The sequence below is a fragment of the Spermophilus citellus genome (assembly GCF_964194105.1).
Source record: "Spermophilus citellus genome assembly, chromosome: 2".
NCBI lineage: Eukaryota > Metazoa > Chordata > Mammalia > Rodentia > Sciuridae > Spermophilus > Spermophilus citellus.
In genome coordinates this window covers 5,751,294-5,775,565 of record NC_138183.1, presented here as the reverse complement: position 1 = coordinate 5,775,565, position 24,272 = coordinate 5,751,294, and the positions used below count along the sequence as shown (strand labels likewise).

The 24,272-nt window shown below is 43.4% G+C and overlaps 1 protein-coding gene across 2 annotated transcripts in view; it reads left to right on the top strand.

Annotated features, from left to right (window-relative positions):
• Positions 1–24,272, top strand: part of FUBP3 (far upstream element binding protein 3) — a 50,705-nt gene that overhangs the window by 2,895 nt on the left and 23,538 nt on the right. Inside the window, exons 2-3 of one of the 2 annotated variants that reach the window (XM_081263852.1) lie at positions 10,428–10,533; positions 22,888–22,918. In XM_081263852.1, the coding sequence (XP_081119978.1) occupies positions 10,428–10,533; positions 22,888–22,918 (137 nt within the window). Of the gene's footprint in view, positions 1–10,427; positions 10,534–22,884; positions 22,919–24,272 lie in introns of both variants that reach the window. The other variant, XM_081263851.1, reaches the window with a different exon arrangement.

Here is a 24,272-nt window from a genome sequence, read left to right as displayed (position 1 = left end):
GTGTGCTATACTGTTAGGAGTTCCAAGTAGCCTTCCAGCTGCTGGACTAGTTATCTGCCAGGTGTCACTTAAAGAGCTGCTTTTGCCAGTGCTCTTTAGTAATCAGGCTCCTCTTTTGAGTTTGACCAAGTCAATGCTTCTGCATTGCATAACTTGAGGATTCTACTCATATACAATGTAGCATAAATGTTACATAAATGGAGCCGGGCATTCTGATGGCCCTGCACCCAAGTAAGTATGACCAAGCATTATAAAATCAGTAGAAAGTAACCTTTCAGAGGATTTTTAGGCCTGGAACAATCTTTACTGGCTTATTTTTAGGGAAATGTTGATTGGCGTGCAGCATCAAGTTCCATAATTCTCTGGAAGATGCCTCCTTATACATCCATTTTCCACTTTGAAACTGAGCAGTAAATAATTTGAGATGTGTGTTGTATATCTACACCCGGGCTGATTTGGGACTTCATGCTTTAAGATGCTGGCTTTTGTGTGTGTGGGGGGGTACTGGTGATTGAATTCAGGAGTAGACTACACTGAGCTACATCCCTGTCCCTTTTTATTTTTAATTTTGAGACATGGTCTCACTGAGTTTCTGAGATTGACTTCAAACTTGGGATCCTCCTGAGCCTCCCAAGTCACTGGGAATACTCTAAGAGAGCACTGTACATCAGCAATTAAAGGAAAAAGCTACATTCATTGGCTATTAGATAAGCCTTAAGAGATTATGCCTTTGCTCAGTTAATATATGTTTTTGACTTGGAAAAGTCTAGTGTGTTGAATGCTCACAAGATTCAAGTTGCACTCCATGGAGACTGTCATACATGTCCAGTGGTTGAATTTTGTAGGAGGCTGATGCCTCTATGCTCATTTTATGTTTCTCAAACATTCAAAGGAAATCAGTTTCTGTAGGAACTCTATGGGCTGCTCCTGTAGATTTGCTCTGATGGCACTCAGTATATTTGTCAGCAAAGAATGAGTCCTTGTTTTGGTGATGTCACTGACCCTATTAGGTCACCACATGTTAATGGAAGTATTGCTATTTGGTATTGAAAAGTGGATAGTAAGTGAACTGCTTTCCCTTGTAAGCCTCTTAAGGCTTCATTCGTCTTCAACTGAGATTTCTTCATCTTTAATTTAAAATCTGGTATCGTGCATATTGTCAAACTTTGCTTTCTTCTGAAGTCCCAATAATCTTGTAGATACCTAGACCACAGTTCTCAAAATAGTCCCATGGGCTACAGTGGACTTATAAGCATGCTTAATTTGACCCACACAGTACCAACACTTAGAAATTAGAGTGATTTTGTATTAAAATTGAGATTTCTAATTTATTTAGAAAACATCTGACTACTTTGCTCTCCTGTCCTGCATGGCATTCATCAGCAAGAGCTGAGTAGCTGCTGCCCCTTCACATGAGTGTCCACTCTGGGTTCCCTTTATTCCTAGCACCATGCTGCTGTTTTAAACTACCCATTGGGATTCTGGATTGACAGCTTTTTTCCTGATCCTTTTCTAAATTGTAAGCCCCAAATCCCTGGGGTGAGAGTGGGGGACACCAGTGGGTGCTGGGAATTGAACCCAGCCAGGCCTTGCTTATGCTAGGCAGGCACTTTACCATGGAGCCACATCCTCAGCCCTTTTTTATTTTGAGACAGGGTTGCTGGCCTTAAAGTTGCAGTCCTTCTCCTTCGCCTGAGTTGCTGGGATTACAAATATGCCCCACGACACCCAACTCATCTTAGATTTAAAAAAAAAAAAAACACATTTTTTTCCTTAGAAAATTTTTTAAAATTTCTAATGGAAAGAACTCTATATGGAGAGTTAGGAGGTCTGAGTCTCCTTCAAGTATATCCAGGACCAAGGACGAGGTTGGCCATATAGCCTTTATTTATTTTTATTTTTTTATTTTTTAGTTATTGGCGGACATAACATCTTTGTTTTATGTGGTGCTGAGCATCGAACCCGGGCCGCACGCATGCTAGGCGAGCGCGCTACCGCTTGAGCCACATCCCCAGCCCCCATATAGCCTTTTGAACATCAGGCTTTTAATATATCTTCCATGGAAAAGAGCACTTAGGCAAATAATTTTAGAGCATGCAGGGTCAAATAAAGGTTAGTTGGCTTTACTGCAGGACTTCTTTGTGCATTTAATAACTTATGTGCATTATCTCCTACAAGGGTGTAAGGTGTATGCTATAAAAAATAAAATCCTGAGGCTGGGGTTGTGGCTCAGCAGTAGAGTGCTTGCTTAGCACATGTGAAGTACTGGGATCAATCCTCAGCACCACATTAAAAAAATAAAATTTAAAAAAATTCCTGAAGTTATGTCCCTTCATGTCCTCTTTTCATGGAACCAATCACATTTGTGGATCAAACTTTAGGAAATGTTGAGCTAGACAATCTTGGCAGTCCCTTTAAACCCATGATCATTCAAAGCTTCTGCCTACCTGGAGCTGAAGTTTTGACTATATTGTGGTTCTCTTTTTTATATGTTATATTGAATGTCTGTGCAAACTCCTTTCTACCCTACTTTTGTGTGCAGTCCTTTTATTCTGTTGATTTACCTTAGAATCATCCCATCTGAAAATGTTTTGCAGTTGGAGTTTTATTATAAACATTGGGAAAGAATAGTCAGTACTAACTTTTGGAGTATGAACTGTACTTTTTTTTTTTTTTTTTTTAAAGAGAGAGTGAGAGAAGAGAGGGAGAAAGAGAATTTTAATATTTATTTTTTAGTTTTCGGCGGACACAACATCTTTGTTTGTATGTGGTGCTGAGGATCGAACCCGGGCCGCACGCATGCCAGGCAAGTGTGCTACCGCTTGAGCCACATCCCCAGCCCTGTACTTTTATTCTAATGCCAGATGGCAACAAATCATTTGCAAGACTGAGTAACATTAGGGCAAGTTGTGGTGTGGTTCAGATCACATACCATTATGTGAGGAGCTGCTGAGTTCATGGCTTCTTGCTGGGTGCTGGGCCAGTGTGAAGATAAATCAGACAGATTTTTAGCTGGTTTCACAGTATTGTGGAGTTCGATCCATTCTCACAACACCAGGTGAAATAATCTAGGCAAGGACTATAATTCTCATTGCATATTTGAGAATAATGAACTAAAATGATGCAACATTGCTGTATGGGGAGTAGTTCTTGAATCCATTTCTTCTGTATTTTAAGAAGGCATGGTTTCTTTGCTGAATTAATTGAATAGTTTTTTATCCCAGAGAGGTGACAACAGCAGAATTTTGTGCGTTGGGGTGAGGGAGTACTGGACATTGAACCCAGGGCCTTGTGCATGCTAAGCAAGTGCTCTACTGAGCTACATCCTCCCCCACCGCCCATCTTCTTTTTTAGATTTTTAGATGGATCTCTCTAAGTTGCATGTGCTGGCCTTGAATTTGCAATTTTGCCCCAGCCTTTTAAGTAGCTGGGATTACAGGTGTGTGTGACCATGCCTGGCTGTAGTAATATCTGTGAACAAAACCTTGAAGGGATGATGGTGGAACTCTATCAGGAGGGAGAATACTAATGGGGCATGTCCTTTTAGACCACGTGGATCAGTGTTTCGGCTGAGAGCCTCAGCTGGTCATGTTAGCATGTTACCTGCAGATGGGCTTCTCCATACCTACTTTAAATTCAGCAGAGTTTAATGAGCATGTGTTCTGTGCCAAGCATTTTGCTAAGCATTGGGAAAGTGTTCTTTAATTTTTTCAGAACTTGGATTTTTTTGAGATTTCTGAAAACTTTGATCCTCCCCCCAGAAATACTTAAATTTCATGAAGTTCATGATTTCTCTAAAGCTAAAACCTGGAAGTCCCAGTTAAGAACTTTTGTCCTCGGGTATAATATGATTGTGACAGAGCCCTTCCTCAAAGAGCTCAGTAGTGGGGAGACAGTAGGTAGTTTACAGAGTGCTTAGCAAACAAATAGAGGAGTTTTTAATTCTGCCGAAATGTGGGTGGGATGAGGTTGTCAGGAAAAGCTCCTGAGAAGAACTAACACCGCATCTCATTGTCATAGAATTGCTTGTTTTGCTTAATGCCAGTAAATAGGGCAGGATCAGCCAGGCCCCATCTCTAATGACAATAGCTACCATTCATGGAGCCCATGCTGTGCTGGGTGCCAGGCAAGAGTTCTTAGATATGTTCCCTCATTTGAGGGTCACAAAGTTCCCAAGGAGTAGTAGTATCATAAAGTGGTTATTTAGAAGACAGAACTTTGAATTCAGATTGTGTGAGTGTATGCTCTGGTTCTGCTACTTCTGGCTTGGTGACCTTGAACGAATTATTTAACTTCTTTAAGCCTCAGTTTCTCATCTGAAAAATGGAAATCCTTGATAATAGTAATTTGGAAAATAGCTAATGTTATGAGGTGGGTAGTATCTACTGAAGGGGCCATGAGTCAACTTTCTGTGCTGTTGGTAATATTTTTCATTTTCCTTTCTTTTGTTTTCTTTCTCTGTTCTGGGGATGGAACCCAGTGCCTTGGAGATTCCTGTGCATTCTACCACACGAGCCACACCACAGCCTGTGCTCTGTCTTGATCTGGACCCTTAATCATAGGCGCTAAGGATGTGAAAATGCAGTGAGCTGTAAATGCAGGCTCCATGCACTCTTCTGTATTACTATTATATTTAGACAAAAGGTTAAAATAGCAGACATTTCTGGATCCTTAATATGTGCTGGCATTTTTGGGGTGATTTACACTTGTTACCTTGCTATCCGTAGAGATACACTTCCAGGTAGACTGTCTCTAAATTCATAATAATGAGAATAGTTAACTACTTCACATCATCATTGAAAATTAAAGAAAGGCACTGGGCAACAGCCTGGTAAGGGAGCAATGAATTTGGTATACTTTCCTCTTTGTAACACATCAGGAAGTTGGATGCCGGCCTAGGGCTTTCCCCTATACACCAAGGTTCAGGACCCTGTCTCTTGAGACTCTAGCATAGTGCCTGGGTTCTGCTTCTGCTATGGGAAGCAGAGATTTGCAGTCCAACCTTAGTATTCTTCCAGGCAGGGCCACTCTTGTGGCTGAAGAGCACAGGTTACCCCGAAGCAGGTTCCCACTCCCTGGATGGCGATGTGAGCTTTACCTGCTGGATCTCTAAGAACAGGAGTTGTTATAGTTAGTGGCATGGAGAAGGGTGTGTAGGTGACTTTCTGGCATTTGGGGCCTTTACCTGTTTCTATTTAGTATAAAGTTCTCAGGTATGTGTAGGTAGTCCTAGCTTCCCTTTGGATTTGTAAGGTGGACTACTTTGTGAATCAGAAAAGGGAATAATTGGGGGCTGGGGATGTGGCTCAAGTGGTAGCGTGCTCGCCTGGCATGCGTGCGGCCCAGGTTCAATCCTCAGCACCACATACAAACAAAGATGTTGTATCTGCCGAAAACTAAAAAATAAATATTAAAAATTCTCTCTCTTTAAAAAAAAAAAAGAAGAAAAGGGAATGATTAATTGCTGTATTTCCCAACTTCAGTGATTTGTTTACCACCTTTATGATTTTTGCCATAAAAATGAGCCCTCATTACACTATTTACTTAATATTAAAGTATTTTCAAAAGGAAAATCACTATCGCAAGTGGAAAACAGCCATGCATCAAAGGTAACTAAGGACAGTGTGTATATATGTTAATAAAAATACTGATCCATAAGCTGGGTGTGGTGGTGCACACCTGTAATCGAAGTAGCTCAGGAGGCTGAGGCAGGAGGATTGAGAGTTCACAGCCAAGCCTCAGCAACAGTGAGGCACTAAAGCAACTCGGCGAGACCATGTCTCTAAATAAAATACAAAATAGGGCTGGGGATGTGGCTCTGTGCTCAAGAGCCTCTGAGTTCAATCCCTGGAACCCCCCACCCCCCAAAAAAAGTACTGATCCATGTGCCTTCTAGAATTGTCTGTATCCTCTTCTTTAGAAAATATGGGTATGATCAGCCCTGTATTTTACAGGTGAAAATACCAAGGAACAGGGCCCTTGAAGGTCACACACTGGAAGAGTGGCAGGAAAACCAGGACTCTCCGCTGACTCCTGGTGTGGTAGTCCCCTCCCCTCTATTCTGCCTCTTGCATTAGGGGCTGAATGTCCAAGATAGTGATTTGTTTTTCATCTATCACTGTGCAAGTAGTGCAAGTAGTGAGATAACCCATTTGTCTCCCCACAAAAGGAGGGGGTGACTTGTGTGATAGAAAATCACTAGCAGAGTCTCCAAGGTCATGCCTGCAGATAAAAAACAGTGGCCTTGGTTTTGTTGGAGTATCCCAGCTTGTGTGCTTCTGTTATCTTCTGGCCTTCACCATTCTGAACCTCACATTCCCGAAGCAGCTACTATTTAGAAAGAGATGAGTGAGGATGTGAGCAGTCCCTTGAACTGTAGGCACTGGGAGTCATTAGGTTTTTAAGTCCTCAGGAATTTAGATGGGTTTTAGAGAGTATGAAGTGGAGGAGAGAGCGGTGGTTGCCTAATAGTTAGGAGCCTAGACTCTGAGTCAGGGGGGCCCAGGCTTAAATGCTATTCTTCACTTTTAGAATGGGTGGCTTGGGTGGGTCACTCAGCTTCTGTGGGCCTTTTTTTTTTTTGTCTTAAAATGGAAATACCAGTTTCCTAGAGAATCATCATGAGAAAAACAATATATCTGAAGTGTTCTTAGCGGAGTGCCTGCCACATAGTAAGCACTCAATAAATTATTTTAATTTTCATTATTAGATATTTAAAACCATTTCTTGGAACAAGAAATGTGCTTTATGAATAAAGGAATACATTGTTTCTTTACAGTATATTGTAATGTACAGTATAATATAAATGCAAAGTGTAATTACTCATCTAACATTTGTATTGCCAGGATTCAAAAGCAACCTGCTGGCTTCAGCACTATACCTCTTAACTATTACTCTGGACTGCCTCTCTCTTTGCAGACTTCCCAAGTTATAGAAAACTGAAGCAAGCATGAATTAGGAACAAATCAGAGAGGCTTGTCATATTTTGGAAGGACATTTGTCGATTTAATCAAAACTAGGAACAGAAAGCTTGTAACATTTCTATGTGACATTCCAGCACTATATGAAACTGGAATTTCCTTATAAATTATAAGGAAGGCCAAGGACTCAGGAATACATTTTAGCTATGTAAGAAGGAAGGGAAAAGAGCTAGAAGCCAGTAGGCATCATCAGAAGGGAATAGAGATGATGTGCCTGATGTGGAGCTTTTTGGGGTGGTCTGTTGAGAGAGTGGTTTGATGCACATACTGTTGGGGATTCCACAGAGAATTATAGTACCTTTAGCCATAGAACCCCCACCCACACACCCACTTTTTCTTTTTTTTTTTTTTTTTTGCACCAAGGGATTGAACCCAGGGGTATTTCATCAATGAGCCACATCCCTTATTTTTTATTTTGAGACAGGGTCTTGCTAAGTTGCTGAGGCTGACTTTGAACTTGCACTTCTCCTGCCTCAGCCTCCTGAGATGCTGGGATTACAGGCATGCACCAATGTGCCAGGCTACCCCTTTCTCATTTGGGGGTCATCTTCATTGTCTGCTGGGAAGTTTTAGGGCCGTATTTTGCTTAAGTATTTTACATGGTGCTAAGGATGGAACCCAGGACCTCGCACATGCTCAGCAAGCATTCTGCCACTGATTATACATCTAATCCTTTTATTTTACTTTATTATGAGTCAGTGTCTTTCTGAGTTGTCTAGGCTGGCCTTGAACTTATGATCCTCCTGCCTCAGCCTCCTAAGTAGTTTGGAGTACAGGAATGCGCCATCCATTAGGCCTTGCTGGGGCCATTTTTAAAAAACAACTGGGACAATAATCTTGACACTCCCTACACCAGCCATTTGCTGCTCAGTTTATTGTGGTCTCCTGTGAAGTGTAAGCCACTGAAGTGTTCTTACCTTTTAAATCCATCTTTACCAAATAATTCCTTAAAGGTAGCTTTTGCATCTTGAGTAAGTAGCCAACTACCACAAGCTTATCCAAAACATATGGAGAGAGGCTGGGGATGTGGCTCAAGCGTAGCGCGCTGGCCTGGCATGCGTGGGGTGCTGGGTTCGATCCTTAGCACCACATACAAATAAAATAAAGATGTTGTGTCCACCGAAAACTAAAAAATAAATATTAAAAATTAAAAAAAATATGGAGAATGAGATTGCAAGTCTGGGGCAGTGTGCCGTTTGGAGCAAATGATCCCTTACCTGAGTAAGGTACATGAGCTGGGGTTTCTTAGTATTTTTCTTACTGGTAGGGAAAAAAGTTTTAAGCATGCATTCAGGCTGCCATCATCTCTAGGTTAGGCAGGGGTCAACAAACTTCCTTTAAAGGTCTGTGTAGTAAGTGTTAACATTTAGGCTTTGCACACTGCGCAGTCTCTGTGCCACTGTAGTGCAAAGCCAGCCATAGGTGATATATGAACAAATGTGTGGTTGTGTTCTCATAAAACCTTCATTACAAAAGCAGGTAGTTCACCAACCATAATTTGCTGACCTCTGGCCTCTACTATACTAGTACCTCCTAAATAATCTTCCTCTCCTTATCTCCTTACAATCTGTCAAAGGGATCTTTTAACAATAAAAACGAGCATGTTTCTCTCTGGATTAAAACTTGGGAATAGTCTTTTATCAGCCTTTCTATAAAATCCAAGTTCCTTACCAAGACCCGTAAGGCTCTAAGAACCTCTTAGAATACATCTAGGTCCTTGTGCTCAGTGAAATTGACTTATCTCTTCTAGGCTCATACCTGCAAGCCTGTTCTGCCCCAGGGCTTTTGTACAAGCTGTTCCCTCTGCCTAGGACATCCTCTGGTTTTTCTGTGGCCAGCCCCCTCCTCATGTAGTTCTCAGATCAGATGATACCTCCTTGCAGTGGCCCTTCCCTGATTGCTTTACTTGAAGCACCTCTTCTGGGCCCTGTGTATGTCATCTTAACACTTAGTACCAGCTGGAGTGATCAGTGACTGATTACCTTGTGTACCCTATAAGTCCCCACCAGCTCTGCTGGTTCAAGAGAGTCAGGGCTCTCCTAGGTCATATTCTGCACAGCAGCCCCAGTGCCTCAAACAGCTCGTCACACTGGAGATAACTAGTATTTGTTGGATGGATTGCCTTCTTTTCAAAACCCTGGTATTTGTAAAATATTTCTACTACTTGAAGCTCCTTTGTTCAAGGTATCTTAACTATATTTCAAAAACAAATATAGTATTGTATCCTAGGGTTTTTATGCAGAAAGGAAGGAGACTTGCCCAACATCGCAGAACCAGTAAATGAAAGGGAGGAGATCAGACATCAGTGGACTTGGGATGCCTGGGAGCCTGGATGGCATTCCAAGGCCTGCATTTGGTTTTCAGTCTCGTGGTTATCTTTGTCATTTATTTGTTTAAGGTTATTTATCTTCATGTTGGTCCCAGAAGGCGTCAGACTTCTGGGCACTTTTGGACTAGCACAGAACTACCAGGAAAACCTCAGCTGTATGGGACAGCTGTGCTGGCTGCCCTCTGTCCTCCCTGCTTGTTGAACTTTACTAAGGGACTGACATGAAGAACAGTTGCTGTAAATACTCCTTTGCTTAAGTGAGAGTTGATTTATTATGCCATGTTTAATTTCCTAATGAGAACAAAGTAGATAAGTAGGAAGTTCAGCATTTGTTTCTGGGGGGAAAAGTTACTAGCTATGTTCTGTTCTTTGGCTGATAAACAACTTCAGCTGCTGACATTGTTCTCAGAAGTTGCCTCCCTTTTCTGTGGGGCAGGGATCCTTCTGAAATTGTTTGGACATTTCCAACGTGGAGGAGCAGTTTATCATTTTTTGTCTGTGAAGCTCACATCATCAGTTTATGGATGTTAAAGTTAATAGGATGGATTTAGTCCTGAAGAGTTGTTGTTTCTGAGCAAACCAGGCCTATGAAATATTCTTATTTCATAGGGGAATTTGTTGCCGAAGGGAAAAGAACCCTGTAATAAAATAAGGTTTTTGAATAAAGTTCTCCATATTGTCTGCCTGCTTTAAGATGAGGCATACCTATATCCAAAGTACATGTATGAAGACATGAATTGGTGTGAACATACTTTACATAAAAACAGAGATTTGAAAAATTGTGCTCTATATGTGTAATAAGAATTGCAATGCATTTCGCTGTCATGTATTTAAAAAATAAAATCAATTAAAAAAAAGATGAGGCATACCTATATATTTAGTGACTACTTAAAAATATGGATTTGCCTGTAAAGGCACAGTTTGGGAAGTATTTTTATTTCTAAAGACATTAAGGCCAAAAGAAAACTCAGTTCACAGGGAAAACTGGCCTGTTGTGATGATGCCTTATAGTAAGGTCGTTGGGGGAGAAGCGGGTAACAGCCCCTTCATGGGACCCTTGTGTGTTCTAATACGGCTTTGATTTGTTACTGAGTATTTAAATCTGATTCTCTCTGTAGATTGCTGCTAAGATTGATTCGATTCCTCACTTGAACAACTCCACGCCTCTCGTGGATCCCTGCGTGTATGGATATGGCGTGCAGAAACGGCCCCTGGACGATGGAGGTGAGTCCCCTGCGTGCCCTCCCGCAGGGTCGGAGTGAGCCTACCAGCCATGCTTGACTCTTTCAGCCCTTTCCTTAACGGCTCTTTCCAGCATCGCTTTCTTGAGAGGAATGGTAGAGGGGATGTATTTAGGATAATTGTTCTCAACAATTCTCCAGCATTTGAGTTCCTATTTGCTTTGATAATACAGAAATTTTTTCAGCTGGGCTCCAAGGTAAAGACTTGGCCTTGAACATCCATCTGGAAGTCATTTGACCCCTTTGAGAATTTTGATTTAGCTCTCAGTTCTTCTAGTGCATGTGTGGAAATTGAAGTTCCCACTTTCCTCCAAAGAAAAGCTAAGATTTGGTGTGCAGCTCTGAGGAAGCTGTGGCTGCATCTTGTACTCCAAGAAAGGAAACAGGGATGGTGACCTTTCACAATATCTGCTGAGTTTTCACCTCCCCATTTATGACAAACTCTTTCGAGAAGCTTCTGTTTTTATTTTATTCATTCATACATTTAATGTTTTCTTCATTTTTGTTTTCTTCTCCATCCCAAAAGGAATTTGAGAATCCTGTACAGGGTGTGAGGGTCACTTGATGATACTTACATCCGCACATAGTTAAGGGTCTTCTCTGGTCTTCTGCTGTTCTTCCTGTGTATGCACTCAATTGTTTATGGTCTTGCTTATTTCTGTGATACAAGTGAAAGAAAGGAAAGTGCAGAACAGAAATATTGTATCTTCCAAAGAAAGTAACTGTTTTTATGTACTTAGAAAAAATATAATTTGGCTGGGTGTGGTGGCACATGCCTAAACTCAGGAGGCTGAGACGGGGGGATTGCAGGTTCAAGGCCAGCCTCAGGCCTGGGTCTGTGGCTCCGTGGTAGAACATTTGCCAGCATGTCTGAGGCACTGGGTTAATCCCCAGTACAGCATAAAAATAAATAAAATAAAGGTATTGTGTCCATCTATAATTAAAAATAATTTTTAAAATAATTTATTATTTATTTTAATACCTTTTTAAAATTTATTTTTATGTGGTGCTGAGGATTGAACCCAGGGCCTCATAAGTGCTAGGCACGTGCTCTACCGCTGAGCCACAATCCTAGCCCTAAAAATATTTTTTAAAACTAGCCAGACTCAGAAACTTAGTGAGCCCCTGTCCAAAATAGAACATAAAAGGTGCTGGGAATGTGGCTTAGTGGGTTCAGTCTCTGGTATAAAAAAATATGTGTGTGTGTGTGTGTCTGTATGTATATACACACGTGTATATACATAAGTATACATGCACATATGTAAATTTGGTGCTACTGCAGTTTCTTTGGTTTCTTCAGGAATTCTAAAAGTAGAGATGGCCATTGTTTTTAGATGTGGGAAATTTTTGAGTAATTGTTTAGACTGACAAGGTGAAGACTTTGAGGATACAGCATGCATCATTTTGAGTACAAAATTCTTGTCTGTTTTTTGTTGTTGTTTTGTTTTGTTTTTTAACTATTTAAGGTCACACATGTGGATAATCTATACCAAGGCCATTGGAACTAAGATAACCATTTGAACTGCTGCTTCAAAATGGTGTTCTATGGTCTTTTTATACATTACTAATGTTGGTATTTTCTTAGACCAAATGTGACTGATGACATTTTCTGCATTTTTGCCTTAGCTAAGAGCTGTGATGCAAAGTAACCTTGCCTTTGTAGGGTGTTCATGCTTTGAACATCCAGTGATGTCCTATGGGACATCAATGTCAAAATCAAACTGAGCTCTCTGGCTCTGAGCGCAGGTCTCATTAATGGACACAGTCTCCATGGCCCAGTGTTTCCAGAAGTCAGGATCGATACATCTCACAACTCATCAGTCTTTCATGACAATTCAGCCTTGTTTTCCGCAGAGTTGAAGTGTCAAACCTTAGGCACACAGTGAACAGGTAAGACTACCTGTGTCCTTTGCATAAGGACCACCTAAATATTTGCAAATGAAACCCCCCCCTCCGGCATTGTGCAGATATCTTTCTCCCATCAGTCCTTTGTGTATCCATTTGAAAGAAATCAGTAAAAGGTTCCAAATCTATCAATAAGGGAGAACTGGGTAGCAGGCAGATGTAGTTGACCAACAGCCAGAATCATACTTAAAAACCAAGTTCATTATTATATCATGTGTCTTCACCTGATATTTTGAAATGCATATTTTTAACCTGTTTGCCTTTTGGAGAATAAATACTCATAAACAAAATGAACGCAATTTCCGTTTTCCTCTCTACATGTTAAGCCTTCTTACAGTGGGAATGGGCCACTCTCCCACTGGATACTGTGGTGTGTGTCCTGTCGGATTTGTCATCATCTCTGGACGTCTTGTCTTCTGTAACAATGGAAACTGTATTGAAGAACAAGACATTTTTTCCTCAGGCTTCTTACATTCTTCATCCCAGTTGATAAAACTAATCTTGCTGTTGATCATTGTTAAATAACAGACTTACACATTTCTCCAAGTTTTTTCCTTGTAGAGTTTGGGCTTGCTATTGAGCTCAGCAAGAATCTTAGGAACCCTGAGCTTTTGGGGCCTCTTGGCCTGATCTTTGTTAGATATGTTCTAATGGGAATAAAGGTACTGGGCCAGTTCTCTGTCTCTTGAGTTAGGTATATGAACACACAGACCCTGTTGGGGGAAGTGATGTCCTCTGTTAACCTGATAGCTTTCTGAGTCTTGCAAGTCTTGCTGGCATTGCAATAAGAATTTAGAAAAGTCCAGAGCCTGGATACAGAACCAGAAGCAGGAATGTCAACACTTTTTTCCTAGCATTAAAGATTTCCAAAGGTTTTGCAGGTTCTTGTTTGGTTTGGCTTGGGGTTTCGTGACAGACGCTCACCAGATCGCTTCTTTAGCAATGTGAACTTTCTGACTTAACTGTGAAGCAGGGTTCTTTAACCTTTAGGAGGTTGAAGTTCAGTCACTTAAAACTTTTTGGAGATGTTATTCACTTAAAAGCACTTTACTTTAACTAGAAAGAACCTTACTGTAGACTTGACTCAGTACAGTTGAGATTTTCAAACATAAACTGGAAGATGAATTGTGTGAGGCAGTGCAATAGGGGACAGGTTGGTTCTTGGTGTACAAGGGGGCTTGGTTTAGTTGCATTCCAGAGAGTGACAATTTTGAGCTGTCTGTGAGATTGCTAGTTCCTGATCCTGCTTGGGACCAAGCAAGGAATTTGGAGCTCAGCTTTCAGGGTCTGCCTAGGTTCCCTTCCTCAGCAAGAGCAGTCATTCCACTGCCCTCCAGCTTCACATCAAATCATTTGTACCGTAGCATCTTCAGTCTTGACACCTGAACTTTCTTACAGTCTTTGAGATGTGTTTTTGGTACCCCAGCAATTCACAAATCTTGCTCTGGTCTCTCTGTGGCACCTCTCCCATACAGTACTTTCTTCATGCTGCAGCTGGAGCCTCTTCCTGCAGCCACGCTGACGTATCCTGTGTCTCCTTTAGGACTACTGCATCTTCCAGCAGTCAGAGGTCCAGATCTTCCTAAGCTGGCCATGGCCTCCCTGCCTTTCTAGTTTCTTTTCCTAGTCCTGTGCTCACCACTACAGCCTAGGCATCTCTTCTCTTTGCTCTTCCTAAAAGTTATCCCCTCGCCAGTTCCCCTGGCCATCTCTCACTCACCTTCAGGTCTCAGAATTGATGTGACTTACCAGGTGCGGTGGTGCACACCCAGTAATCCCCATGGGTTGGGGGGCTAAGGCAAGAGGAACACAAGTCCAAAGCCAGCCACAGCAGCTGGAGGCCCTAAGCAACTCAATGAGACCTTGTCTCTAAGTATAATACAGAACAGGGCTGGGGGTGTGGTTCAGTGGTTAGGTACCTCTGGGTTCCATTCCCAGTAGCAAAAGAAGGAAAGAGTTGATGTGACTTCCTTCTAGAAACTTGTCCTCGCCTTCTTTCGACATTTTTGGTACCTGGCTTCCAAGCTCCCTGGCTGCTTCATCTTCTCTCCTCCTTTTTCATTCTTCCCTCCTTTCCCTTTGCTGTTTTCTCCTTTTCTCACACACCCACTTCACCAGTGTATAGTAAACCACATTCGGGGCTGGACCTCCAAACTAGTTTTTGTCCCCTTTTGGTGGCACACAGCATCCCCTCTTTTGTTATGCAGGCACCAGGGCCCATGATGCTCCTCTCCTGCCACATTCAACCTGATCAGAGACTCTTCATTTCCCTTGTGCCTTGGAGAGTGAAACAAGTAACTCTCCTGCTTTACTTTACCCTTGTCATATGCTGTGTTTAGCATCTTTAATGTTTTGTAAAAAGTAAGCTTCAAGTTTAAGAGGACAGTATGAGCTGAGCGATTTAGAAATACAGATTTGGACTTAATTACACATTGATAAGTTTTCTGTTGCAGCAGTGGGGATGGAACCCAGGGTTTTGTCCATGGGCAAGTACCGTTTTTGAGGCAAGGTCTGGGTGCTTTCCCCAAGTTGACCCTGAACTTGCAATCCTCCTGCCCCAGCCTCTCAAGTCACTGGGATTATGAGCGTGCCCTGCTGTGCCTGTCCAGAAAGCTTTTTCTTTTTTTTTTTTTTTCTTTTTTTTAAAGAGAGAGAGGTAGAGAGAGAGAGAATTTTAATATTTATTTTTTAGTTATCGGCGGGCACAACATCTTTGTTGGTATGTGGTGCTGAGGATCGAACCGGGCCACACACATGCCAGGCAAGCGTGCTACCGCTTGAGCCGCATCCCCAGCCCCCAGAAAGCTTTTTCTTAAAAGAGACCAGGTAGTAAATATTTTTGGCTTGCACCTCCTCAGCTGTGCCATTGGAACTCAGAAGCAGCCACGGATAATAGGTAAACACGTGGCAGATGAACATGGCTGTATTTCAGTAGTATGTTATTTACAAAAGCAGGCAGCTGCCCTCAGGCAGTCTGCCAGCCCTGGTCTAGCATTAGCTCATGAATGAGCTCAAGCCTTTCTTTTTCTTCCTTTAGGAAAGCATACAGAGGCTGCCCTCCCTCCACTCTTCTCAGCCTCTCAGGGTCCACTGTGTACCTGCCTGGCTGCTTGAGAAACCAGGTATTGCTCCTGTTTAACCCAGAGTTTTGATAGAGGAAGAAGTCGCTTGACCCTCCCGATGGTCAAGGAGTGCAGCCCCCCACACACATGTCCTTCCCAGAGGGCTTCAGAAGCCCTGGAGCTTCTTGGGTTGAATTAAACAACCCCCCTCACCTTCCCATCTGTGTGAAGGAGACACCAGAACTTTGGGTTCCTGCCACTGGGGGAGGAAGCAGAGGCTTGCAAGTGACTTTGAAATAGGCCCACCTTCTCTACCAGAGACTGTCTGTGATGAGTGTGTGGTGTAGACCCACACGGTCTCGTTCTTTTGCTGTTTTGGGAAGTGAAGGAAGGGTTCCTACGTGTGCTATCAGATGGGAACAGAATACTTGTGCTCCTTTACAAGTTTTTGTTTCATCACTTGTGTCATAGGGCACGGAGAAAGAGAAAAAGAGGAGTGAAGAGGAAACTTGCTGTTACACTGCTTGCTGCCTTGAGGCTGAGGGCTGAGGGGGCTGGAGTGGGTGGTCGGGAGGCTGCTGCGCAGGGCCTGCGTGTGCCAGTCTTGGGAGACAGAAAAATGAAGTGCTGTGATGCTGGTCCTTTCCCTGAATGGAGGGTGGTAGAGGGTGCTGGAGGGGTGGAAGCCAAAACTGAGACACCTCTGCTGAGAGTCATGGGGCTGGGAGAGATTTGCCTTTGCCGGAGGTGAAGCAAGTTAGGCAGCTCTCTGGCCCTCCTCTTCACGCTGCTGCGTGAAGACTTCTGGGGTTGGGTGGGCATGCATGGGCCAATAGAGGCATTCTCTGTTAGCTTTGGCTAATTCTCTGTTAGCTTCTGGCTCTTCAGCTTCCTCCTTCCTTGAAATGGACCTCTGGGAATTGTATCTGCCCTGCAGAGGGCATGGCCTTCTCCTTGCCACACACTTCTTGAATTCCCCTTACTTGGTTTGGTTGGTAAGTCAAGGACTCAGGGTGGAGAGTCCCCAGGAGACACAGTGCAGAGGCACTGTGAACACTGTTCACAGTCTTGGTGGGGAACACTGAAGCAGAGTCTGATTTTTATCCAGATAATAACTCCTGGCAGAGGTTCTGCACCCTGCCCTACTGGACCCCGTTCCCTCCATCTGTACGAGTCAGGATTACAATTCAGAGTTGAGGTGGTGGTCAAATGGACACATATGTATGTGTGAGGTGGAAAAAGGAAGTGAGATTCTTTTTCCTGGCAGAGTGTGAACTGACTGGTTGGTTGACAGTTTGCTTAGCCAGCAAGGTGGAATAGTGGGCATTTCCCACAAAAACAAACAGGCTAAATCTGCTGCAGGAGTGCTGTGACAGAGCTGTAACTGGAGCTCACAAGCAGTACCTGTTGTGTGCCTTACAACCATCAGTCTGGAGAAGAAATCATAGCTGCCAAATTCAAAGAGGTTTCCTAGTTTTTTCCAATTCTTTTAGGAAATATGTTAACCAAAATGTCTTTCTACCCTGGCTGAACATCAAAATCACTGCAGGAGGCCCCCCGCTATTTGTTTATTTTTGGTACCAGGGATAGAAGAACCAGGGGTACTCTACCATTGAGCTACATCCCCAGCGCTTTTTATTTTTTTATTTTGAGACAGGTCTTGCTAAGTTGGTAGGATTACAGGTGTGTGCCACTGTGCCTTGTACTCTACAGGATCATCAAGATTTATCTTGATGGTACAGTCTGTCCAGGAGACAGTTTTACAGTCCTACAGAACTTAGCATGTACTTGTCATACAACCCCAAGTTGTACTCCTGGGACTTTATCCCCAAGAAATGCAAACTTAACATTCACTAAAAAAAAAAAAAACCGTCCACAAATCCTTGTCACAGCTTTATTCATAACAGCCCCAGACTGCAAACACCCAGACGTCCTTGAGCAAGTGAAGGGTTAGACAGACAGTGCTGGTGTGAGATTGAGCAGCCCAGGAACAGGCTGGTGGTACAGGGGACCTGCAGCAACTTGGCTGAGTCTCCAGGGAGCTGTGCTGTGTGCCACGGGCAGAAAGGCAGTCCCCAAAGACTACACATTGTGTTATTCTCTTGGCATAACATTTTTGGAATGGACAGTAGATCAGTGATTGCCGGGGGCGGGGCGGGGGGGGGGGCTAGGGATTGAATGTTGGAGGAGGCCCTGGACAGAATGAGAAAAGGTCACAGCTACAAGGAAACATGAAGCTTACACTCCAGTTGTATAGATAAGAACACAGAGGTCTGGAAAAGTAATTTTGACCACAGCCAAATATCTAATATGACATAAGGGAGACTTGAACCTTGACCTCTGTCTCATGTGGTGTAAGACACTAGTGCTTGGAAATGGGAATCCAAAATCTGCTAGGCTGGGGTTTAAATCCTAGCCCTGCCAGTTGTTTGCTGTGTGATTTGGGGTAGGTTGCTTAATGTGTCTGAGCCTCTATTTCCTCACTTGTAGGATAGAGCTAATAGTACTATTGTCACTAATTTTTTTAAAAAAAAATGTTTTTAGTTGTCAATGGACTTTGTTTATATGTGGTCCTGAGAATTGAACCTAGTGCCTCACTCATACTAGGCAAGCACTCTACCACTGAGCCACAGTCTCAGCCCACAAAATTTTTTTTTAAATTATTAGTTTATACCTATTTTTTTTAATATTTATTTCTTAGTTTTTTGGTGGACACAACATCTTTGTTGGTATGTGGTGCTGAGGATCGAACCTGGGCCTCACGCATGCCAGGCGAGCGCGCTACCACTTGAGCCACATCCCCAGCCCCCCACAAAATTTTTTAGGAGGGTTATATCAAGGTATTTTCGAATTTTTTAAAGTACCATTTACTGGGCTGGGGATGTGGCTCAAGCGGTAGCGCACTCGCCTGGCATGCGTGCGGCCCGGGTTCGATCCTCAGCACCACATACCAACAAAGATGTTGTGTCCACCGAGAACTAGAAAATAAATATTAAAAATTCTCTCTCTCTCTCTTTCTCTCCTCTCTCACTCTCTCTTTAAAAAAAATAAAAATAAAAAAATAAAGTACCATTTACTGAGACAGGAGCATCATAAGTTCAAGGCCAGCATAGGCAATTTAGTAAGATTCTCTCTCAAAATACAAATTTTTTCAAGAAGAAAAATTAAAATACGACATGAGTTAATCCTTTTTCCATCAGAACTAGTTGGTGTGTGTGCACATTAAAACATTTAACTAAGAGGTTTATTAAATGCATATTCTTATTATATGTGGTATTTCGTTTTCTCTTTCATTTTTAGTATAGCTCCTTGTGACTGCTCTGTTGATTTCATGACCACTGACTGAAGTGAAAATACGGCCTAGTGCTGTGAAGGTAATGTCACGGAAGCACTCTGCTCTCAGTGGCGCTCCATTGCTTGTGCTAGGGAGGGTGCAGGCCTCAAGGCGTCCTCACTCCTGGAGGCTGGGCTAGGTCTGAGCGTGCACTTTCTCCTTTCCCCACCGGATGCTCAGCTTCTGAGGGGAAAGATTTACCTTGTTGATGATTTCATTCTCAGAACCTTAGCACAGTGTTCAGCACCTGAAAGGCAGTGTGGAAACCTGTAAGATGAAGGGTGGGGACGGATGCAGAGTTGACATGGGCCTAGGTGCTGAGGGTTGGCTGGAGCGCAGGATCCCTTGCTCTCCCTGCAAGTACTGAAATGGGAATGGCAAGAAGGCCTCTGGGAGCACTCTTAGAGGAAAGAGTGGACCAGGCAGATGAGGCACCAGGGGTCTTTCAGACCACTTGCAAAGGCTCGTAGACTACAAGGAGGAGTGGTGTTATTGAGGTAAACTTTTCTCTCACTTAAAAAATAATTCACAAAATTACTAACAGAGAACTTCCATGGGCCTTTCAGCTGAACTCAGCAAGGTGGTGTTGGGTGGCCTGGGGCAGAGCTGCTGCCCAGGACACAGGAATTCCGCCTTTGTGTCTCCCTAGCTAATGCTATGTCCCTGCCTTAGCCGGGGCCTGGGAGAGGACTGGTCAGAGTCAGAAGGGATGGAGATCCAAGGAAGGGGCTGAGCGGGGGATGTTTTCCAGATCTGAAGAGGGAGGGTCGATGTGTTTTTGTCAGTCACACAAGAACTGTTGACATTCCTCCCCTGGCTGCGCTGCTCACCTGCCCTTCTGCGCGTGATGCCAGCCGTGTTGTCTGAGCTGTCGTGAGGAGTAATTGGTGCTTCTGTTCCTTGGGGTTTGGGGGAGAGGAGAGCGTCTATTAAAATTGATGCCTGTTATAAAGTCAGGTCTGTGGCCCAGCAATACTTTGTTAGCATTTCTTCTAGGGGAGAAGAATGAAGCCTGGTCTTTTTTTTCTTCTTCTTCTTTTTTTTTTTTTTCCTCCTCACTAATAGGAAAGAATATGTCTGGCCACCTTGCTGCATTTTTTTTAAAGATCATTATTGAAATTGGCAGAGTATTACTCTTCAGAAAGAATTTCTTATATTGTAGGAAGCCTCTTTTCCACAAGAAGTTCATTTTCCCATATGTAGCCCAGGCAGCTTCCTATTATGTCGTGTGCAGGGTAAATGAGAGCCACCCCGTGTGCGCGTGTGCTGAAATTGAGCTGAGGGGAACTTTGAAGCAAGACGAGGCGTTGTCAACCAGCATGCACCATTAACAGGAAATAGGACTGATTTTATTCAGCATTTTTCCTTCTTTACAGTAAAATGACTGCAGTTACCATTAAATTGAACTTGATAGACATCCCATCTGCCTCCCTGCAGACTGAGGAGAAGTCACCTGTCCCTGGAGCTGGACATATCAGTTTGCTGTATGAGTGCCCAGTGACCCTTCATCTCACTGCTGGTTTTCATTTTTGGGCACCAATTTGGGAATGCTGCCTAAGGGAACCAAGCTTTAGGTCACATGCTTTAGCATTGGGCCACAGCCTTTTCCTGGACAAGGAAGAGTGTTTGTCCTTCTCAGGCTCTGCCAACTCAGAGAGGGCACTATGCATATCGTTTGGTTTTGTTTTGGGTGGTGTGGCCTCAGTAGTCCTTTCGTCTTTGGGATGGTGGCGAGTGCGATTTTATGTTCAGTCTCTGAGCATCTCCACCTGTCAGCAGAACAGTTGGCTGTCAGAGGTGCCACTGTTGCGCAGAGCCTCTGTGACACATACATTGCCAACAAAAAGGCATTTCCATTTCTGTGGCGAGCACAGAATTTGGAGTGGCCTTTAACAGAAGACTTTGAGTGTTCTCTTGAGTCTCCTGAAGTCCCCACAGCAGCGGTGCCCTGTTCTGTTGCCATGGCTTTTCGTGTAGACAGACATACCTGAAGAGCATTCTTTTTTTTTTTTTTTTCCTGAGAGAGAGAGAGAATTATTTATTTATTTATTTTTTAGTTTTGGGCAGACACAACATCTCTGTTTGTATGTGGTGCTGAGGATCGAACCTGGGCCGCACGCATGCCAGGCGAGCGCGCTACCACTTGAGCCACATCCCCAGCCCAGAGCATTGTCCTCTTGATGTCTCTAACCCAGTAGCCCGCTGGACCAGGAGCTGCCCTCTGACCTCATTGCATGTTGGGGCAATAGGTACCTCTCTTCCATGTCCCTGTTTCAAGATATTTAGTTCTTCTTCAATGGATTATTTACCTTCTAGAAGAGAAGCTGAACTTGGAAAAGCTGAACTTGGGAAAGCTGAACTTGACTCAGAAAGGAGCAGCTAAGCAGACCCGCAGGCACTCTGCCTGGACCTCCTTCAGTGCATTCTTTTTATTCCCACTGCCTTTAGTTGTGGACAGTCCGCTCTCCCCACCAAAAGCAGTCAAGCTGGGGATTGTGTATGTGATATGGGACTCGTGAGCACTGCCAATCCAAACTGAGAGCATTTGTGATATTAAAACTGGGTGTGTGTGCTGGGGTTGTGGCTCAGCGGTAGAGTGCTCGCCTCGCAGGTGAGAGGCCCTGGGTTCGATCCTCAGCACCTCATAAACACAAATAAATAAAATAAAGATATTATGTTCAACTACAACTAAAAAAAAAAACTGGGTGTGCAAAAAGAAAATTTAAGTCAATTAAAAAACATTTCTCTTATCCCTGAGATAAGCAGATTAACAGTGTATAGTGTCGATGTTTTTGGCTGCAGACCATTATCTTAGTATTGATCAGAAGAAATATGGTATTTCTGGATCAATAGCTTCAGCAAACTCATCAGCTGTCTTTACCTTTTGGAACATAGTTTCTCTCTGCTTTTTCTTCTTCCAGAATGTCATTATCTGGTTCCTTTTCCTTTTGTCTCTATGACCAGCTACTATCCAGAGAATGACAGGGTCACATTTGAACAGGAAGACGAGCAGTTGGAGTTCTGTGTATATGTTAGACCTTTTTGCTCTTTGTCCTGAAGTTGATGTCATTGATCCTTTCCCACTTACCTCTTATCTATCCTTGTAATGACTTTCCCCAAAGACATATTTTTGAATGCTCTTTTTAGCATCTTGTAAGATACATTGAGTTCTTTGTAATATGTTTGGTTCTTAGACTTTTTCATTGTCTGCTGGATATGTTTTTTAAGCTGCATTTTCCAGGAGAGAAATGCCACAGAATCATTTTTTGCTGATGATTGGTGAAGGAGACACTCATCAATAGCTGAAAGAGGAGAAATTGGAACACAAACCATAGCTAAAGTGGTTTTGTGGGAATGTGATTACGGAGTCGGTTTTAATAAGAGACTGTTTGGCACTGTTGTCTCTGTGAAATGGGCTTCAGAGGCGGCTGTACCTCTTGGTGTCCACCGCATGTGTTTGGAGGGCCATGGTGGGCCAGGGAAGAGGCCTGGGAGGGAGGAGGCCTGATCCCCTTGGAGCTGCTTGTGCCCTTCGGAGAGGGTGGGAGCCTGGGGGCTGTCCCCTCCCTGTGGCTGCCAGGAACATATGTGCCTGTTCTTAGTGACTGCAGCTGCCTGGAGCAGTCCTTAACAATGCTTACAGGAGGGTAAATCTTCTCATTTGTTTTTAAAAGAGAGAGAAGGAGCGGCTCAGTCTTTACATTGAGTTTGGATCCAGAGCAGGAGGGAGATAGGAAGTTAGAGGGATTTAAGCGAGCAGGATTTTCTCCCAGGCCTCTCAGCATGTGGACACACAGATCAATTTCTTATCCTGCGTTCAGCTGGACACTGGGTTAGAGACTGTTGATCAAGACGTCCCCTCCTGTTTCATATCATATAACACATTCATTTCAGCCACTGAGCCTAAATTACTGTTTGCTTTCTTTCTGCCTTCCTCCCCACCCCCCCCAAAATGGTAAGAACTCGTAAAGGATGAAGTTAGTTTATCCGTGCTAATGCTTTGATTTTTCTTTTCTCTTTCTCTTTGCCACAGTAGGTAACCAGTTAGGGGCCTTGGTACATCAAAGGTAAGCAGTGGGTTATGTTTTATTATTTATTGATCATTTCTAATTGTTTATTGATCCACCATCTGTACTAGAGTGTTAGAAAGTCAGAGGTTGGGAGTGTGAGAGAAACCGTGGGCTAGATTTCTTTAAAACTCCAGGTTTTTGCCAGCCCTTTCCAGGACAGTATAAGCCCAAGGGATGGTCTGATACAAGATATTAAAAAGCAGGTGTTTTGTACAAAAACTTAAATGACTTCCATCGTGTTGGAGCTGCTCTTTTCTTCCAACATGTTTAATTTAAAAGGAAAGAATATGACGTTGTCCCACCTGGTTTTATGGCTTTCCCAGTGTTTTATGAATTCTTAGCTTCTTCACTGGAGGAGAGTTGGGGTCTTGGCCCACTGGAGGTGCTGATGGTGCTCAGGGAGTGCTCAGGTTTCTGGCTGGGGAGGCCAGGAACCAGGGTTCTAGCCCCACCATGGGGACAGGGTCTTACTTGCCAGAGAACCTCAGCCAGCTGGCTGGTGAGTCCTTTGCCTGTTTCCCTCAGCCTTCCTTCTGTTAGTGTTGAGGATTTAGAAAGCTGTAAAGATCTGTAGGCCAGCAGTAAGATAGGATATTGTGGCTTCACTATTATTCTTAAAAAAGGAAGTAGGACACAGGAAACTCAGCTATTCTTTCTCTTTAGTGAGGAATCTTACTGACACCTAGATCCCTTGACCTTGACTTGTGTGGATATGTTTTACCCTCTATGTTCTGCATGAATGTTGGGGAGTTTCTAGAAATCGTCAGGTATTAAATAACCCAGACATTTATCCTGGGTTTTCTTGCTGATTCCTTGTTTGTTTTGTTTGTTAATGAATTAAGATAATTTAAATGAGGAATGAAACACTGGCTGTCCTACGCCATACTTAGGATGTTTCTTTCCAAAATGTCTGTGCCAAACCTGGTAGTCAGAGTTCAGCCTCACGTTTAGAAAAGAACCTTTTCTTCCAAGAAGCCCAAAGCAGCTTGTCTCGGTACATCTCTTCCCCAGAAAGAGTCTGCTGATGTTGTTCCTGAGGGCCAAGGAGCTGCCCGAGCTCCATGACATTTCGTGTTGTGTGTTGAAGGCCCTCTAGTCAATTCCCGCGTAATGTTTTCTGAGAGTAGACAGCTTGTGCTCCATGCGATGGGAGCAGCAGCCTCTCAGTCACGCGCACAGGAGTGCTGTCATCCTGGAACAATCAGGATTCACCTCCTGACAGGGACCCAGCGTCTGCCGCAGGATGTTAGGCCAACAAGGGTTGGTGTCGGCTTCCACGGCACTGCTGATTAATAAGCTGGGAACTGCCTGATTTGGGGTGAAAACACACATCCTGAGGGAGGAGACAAGC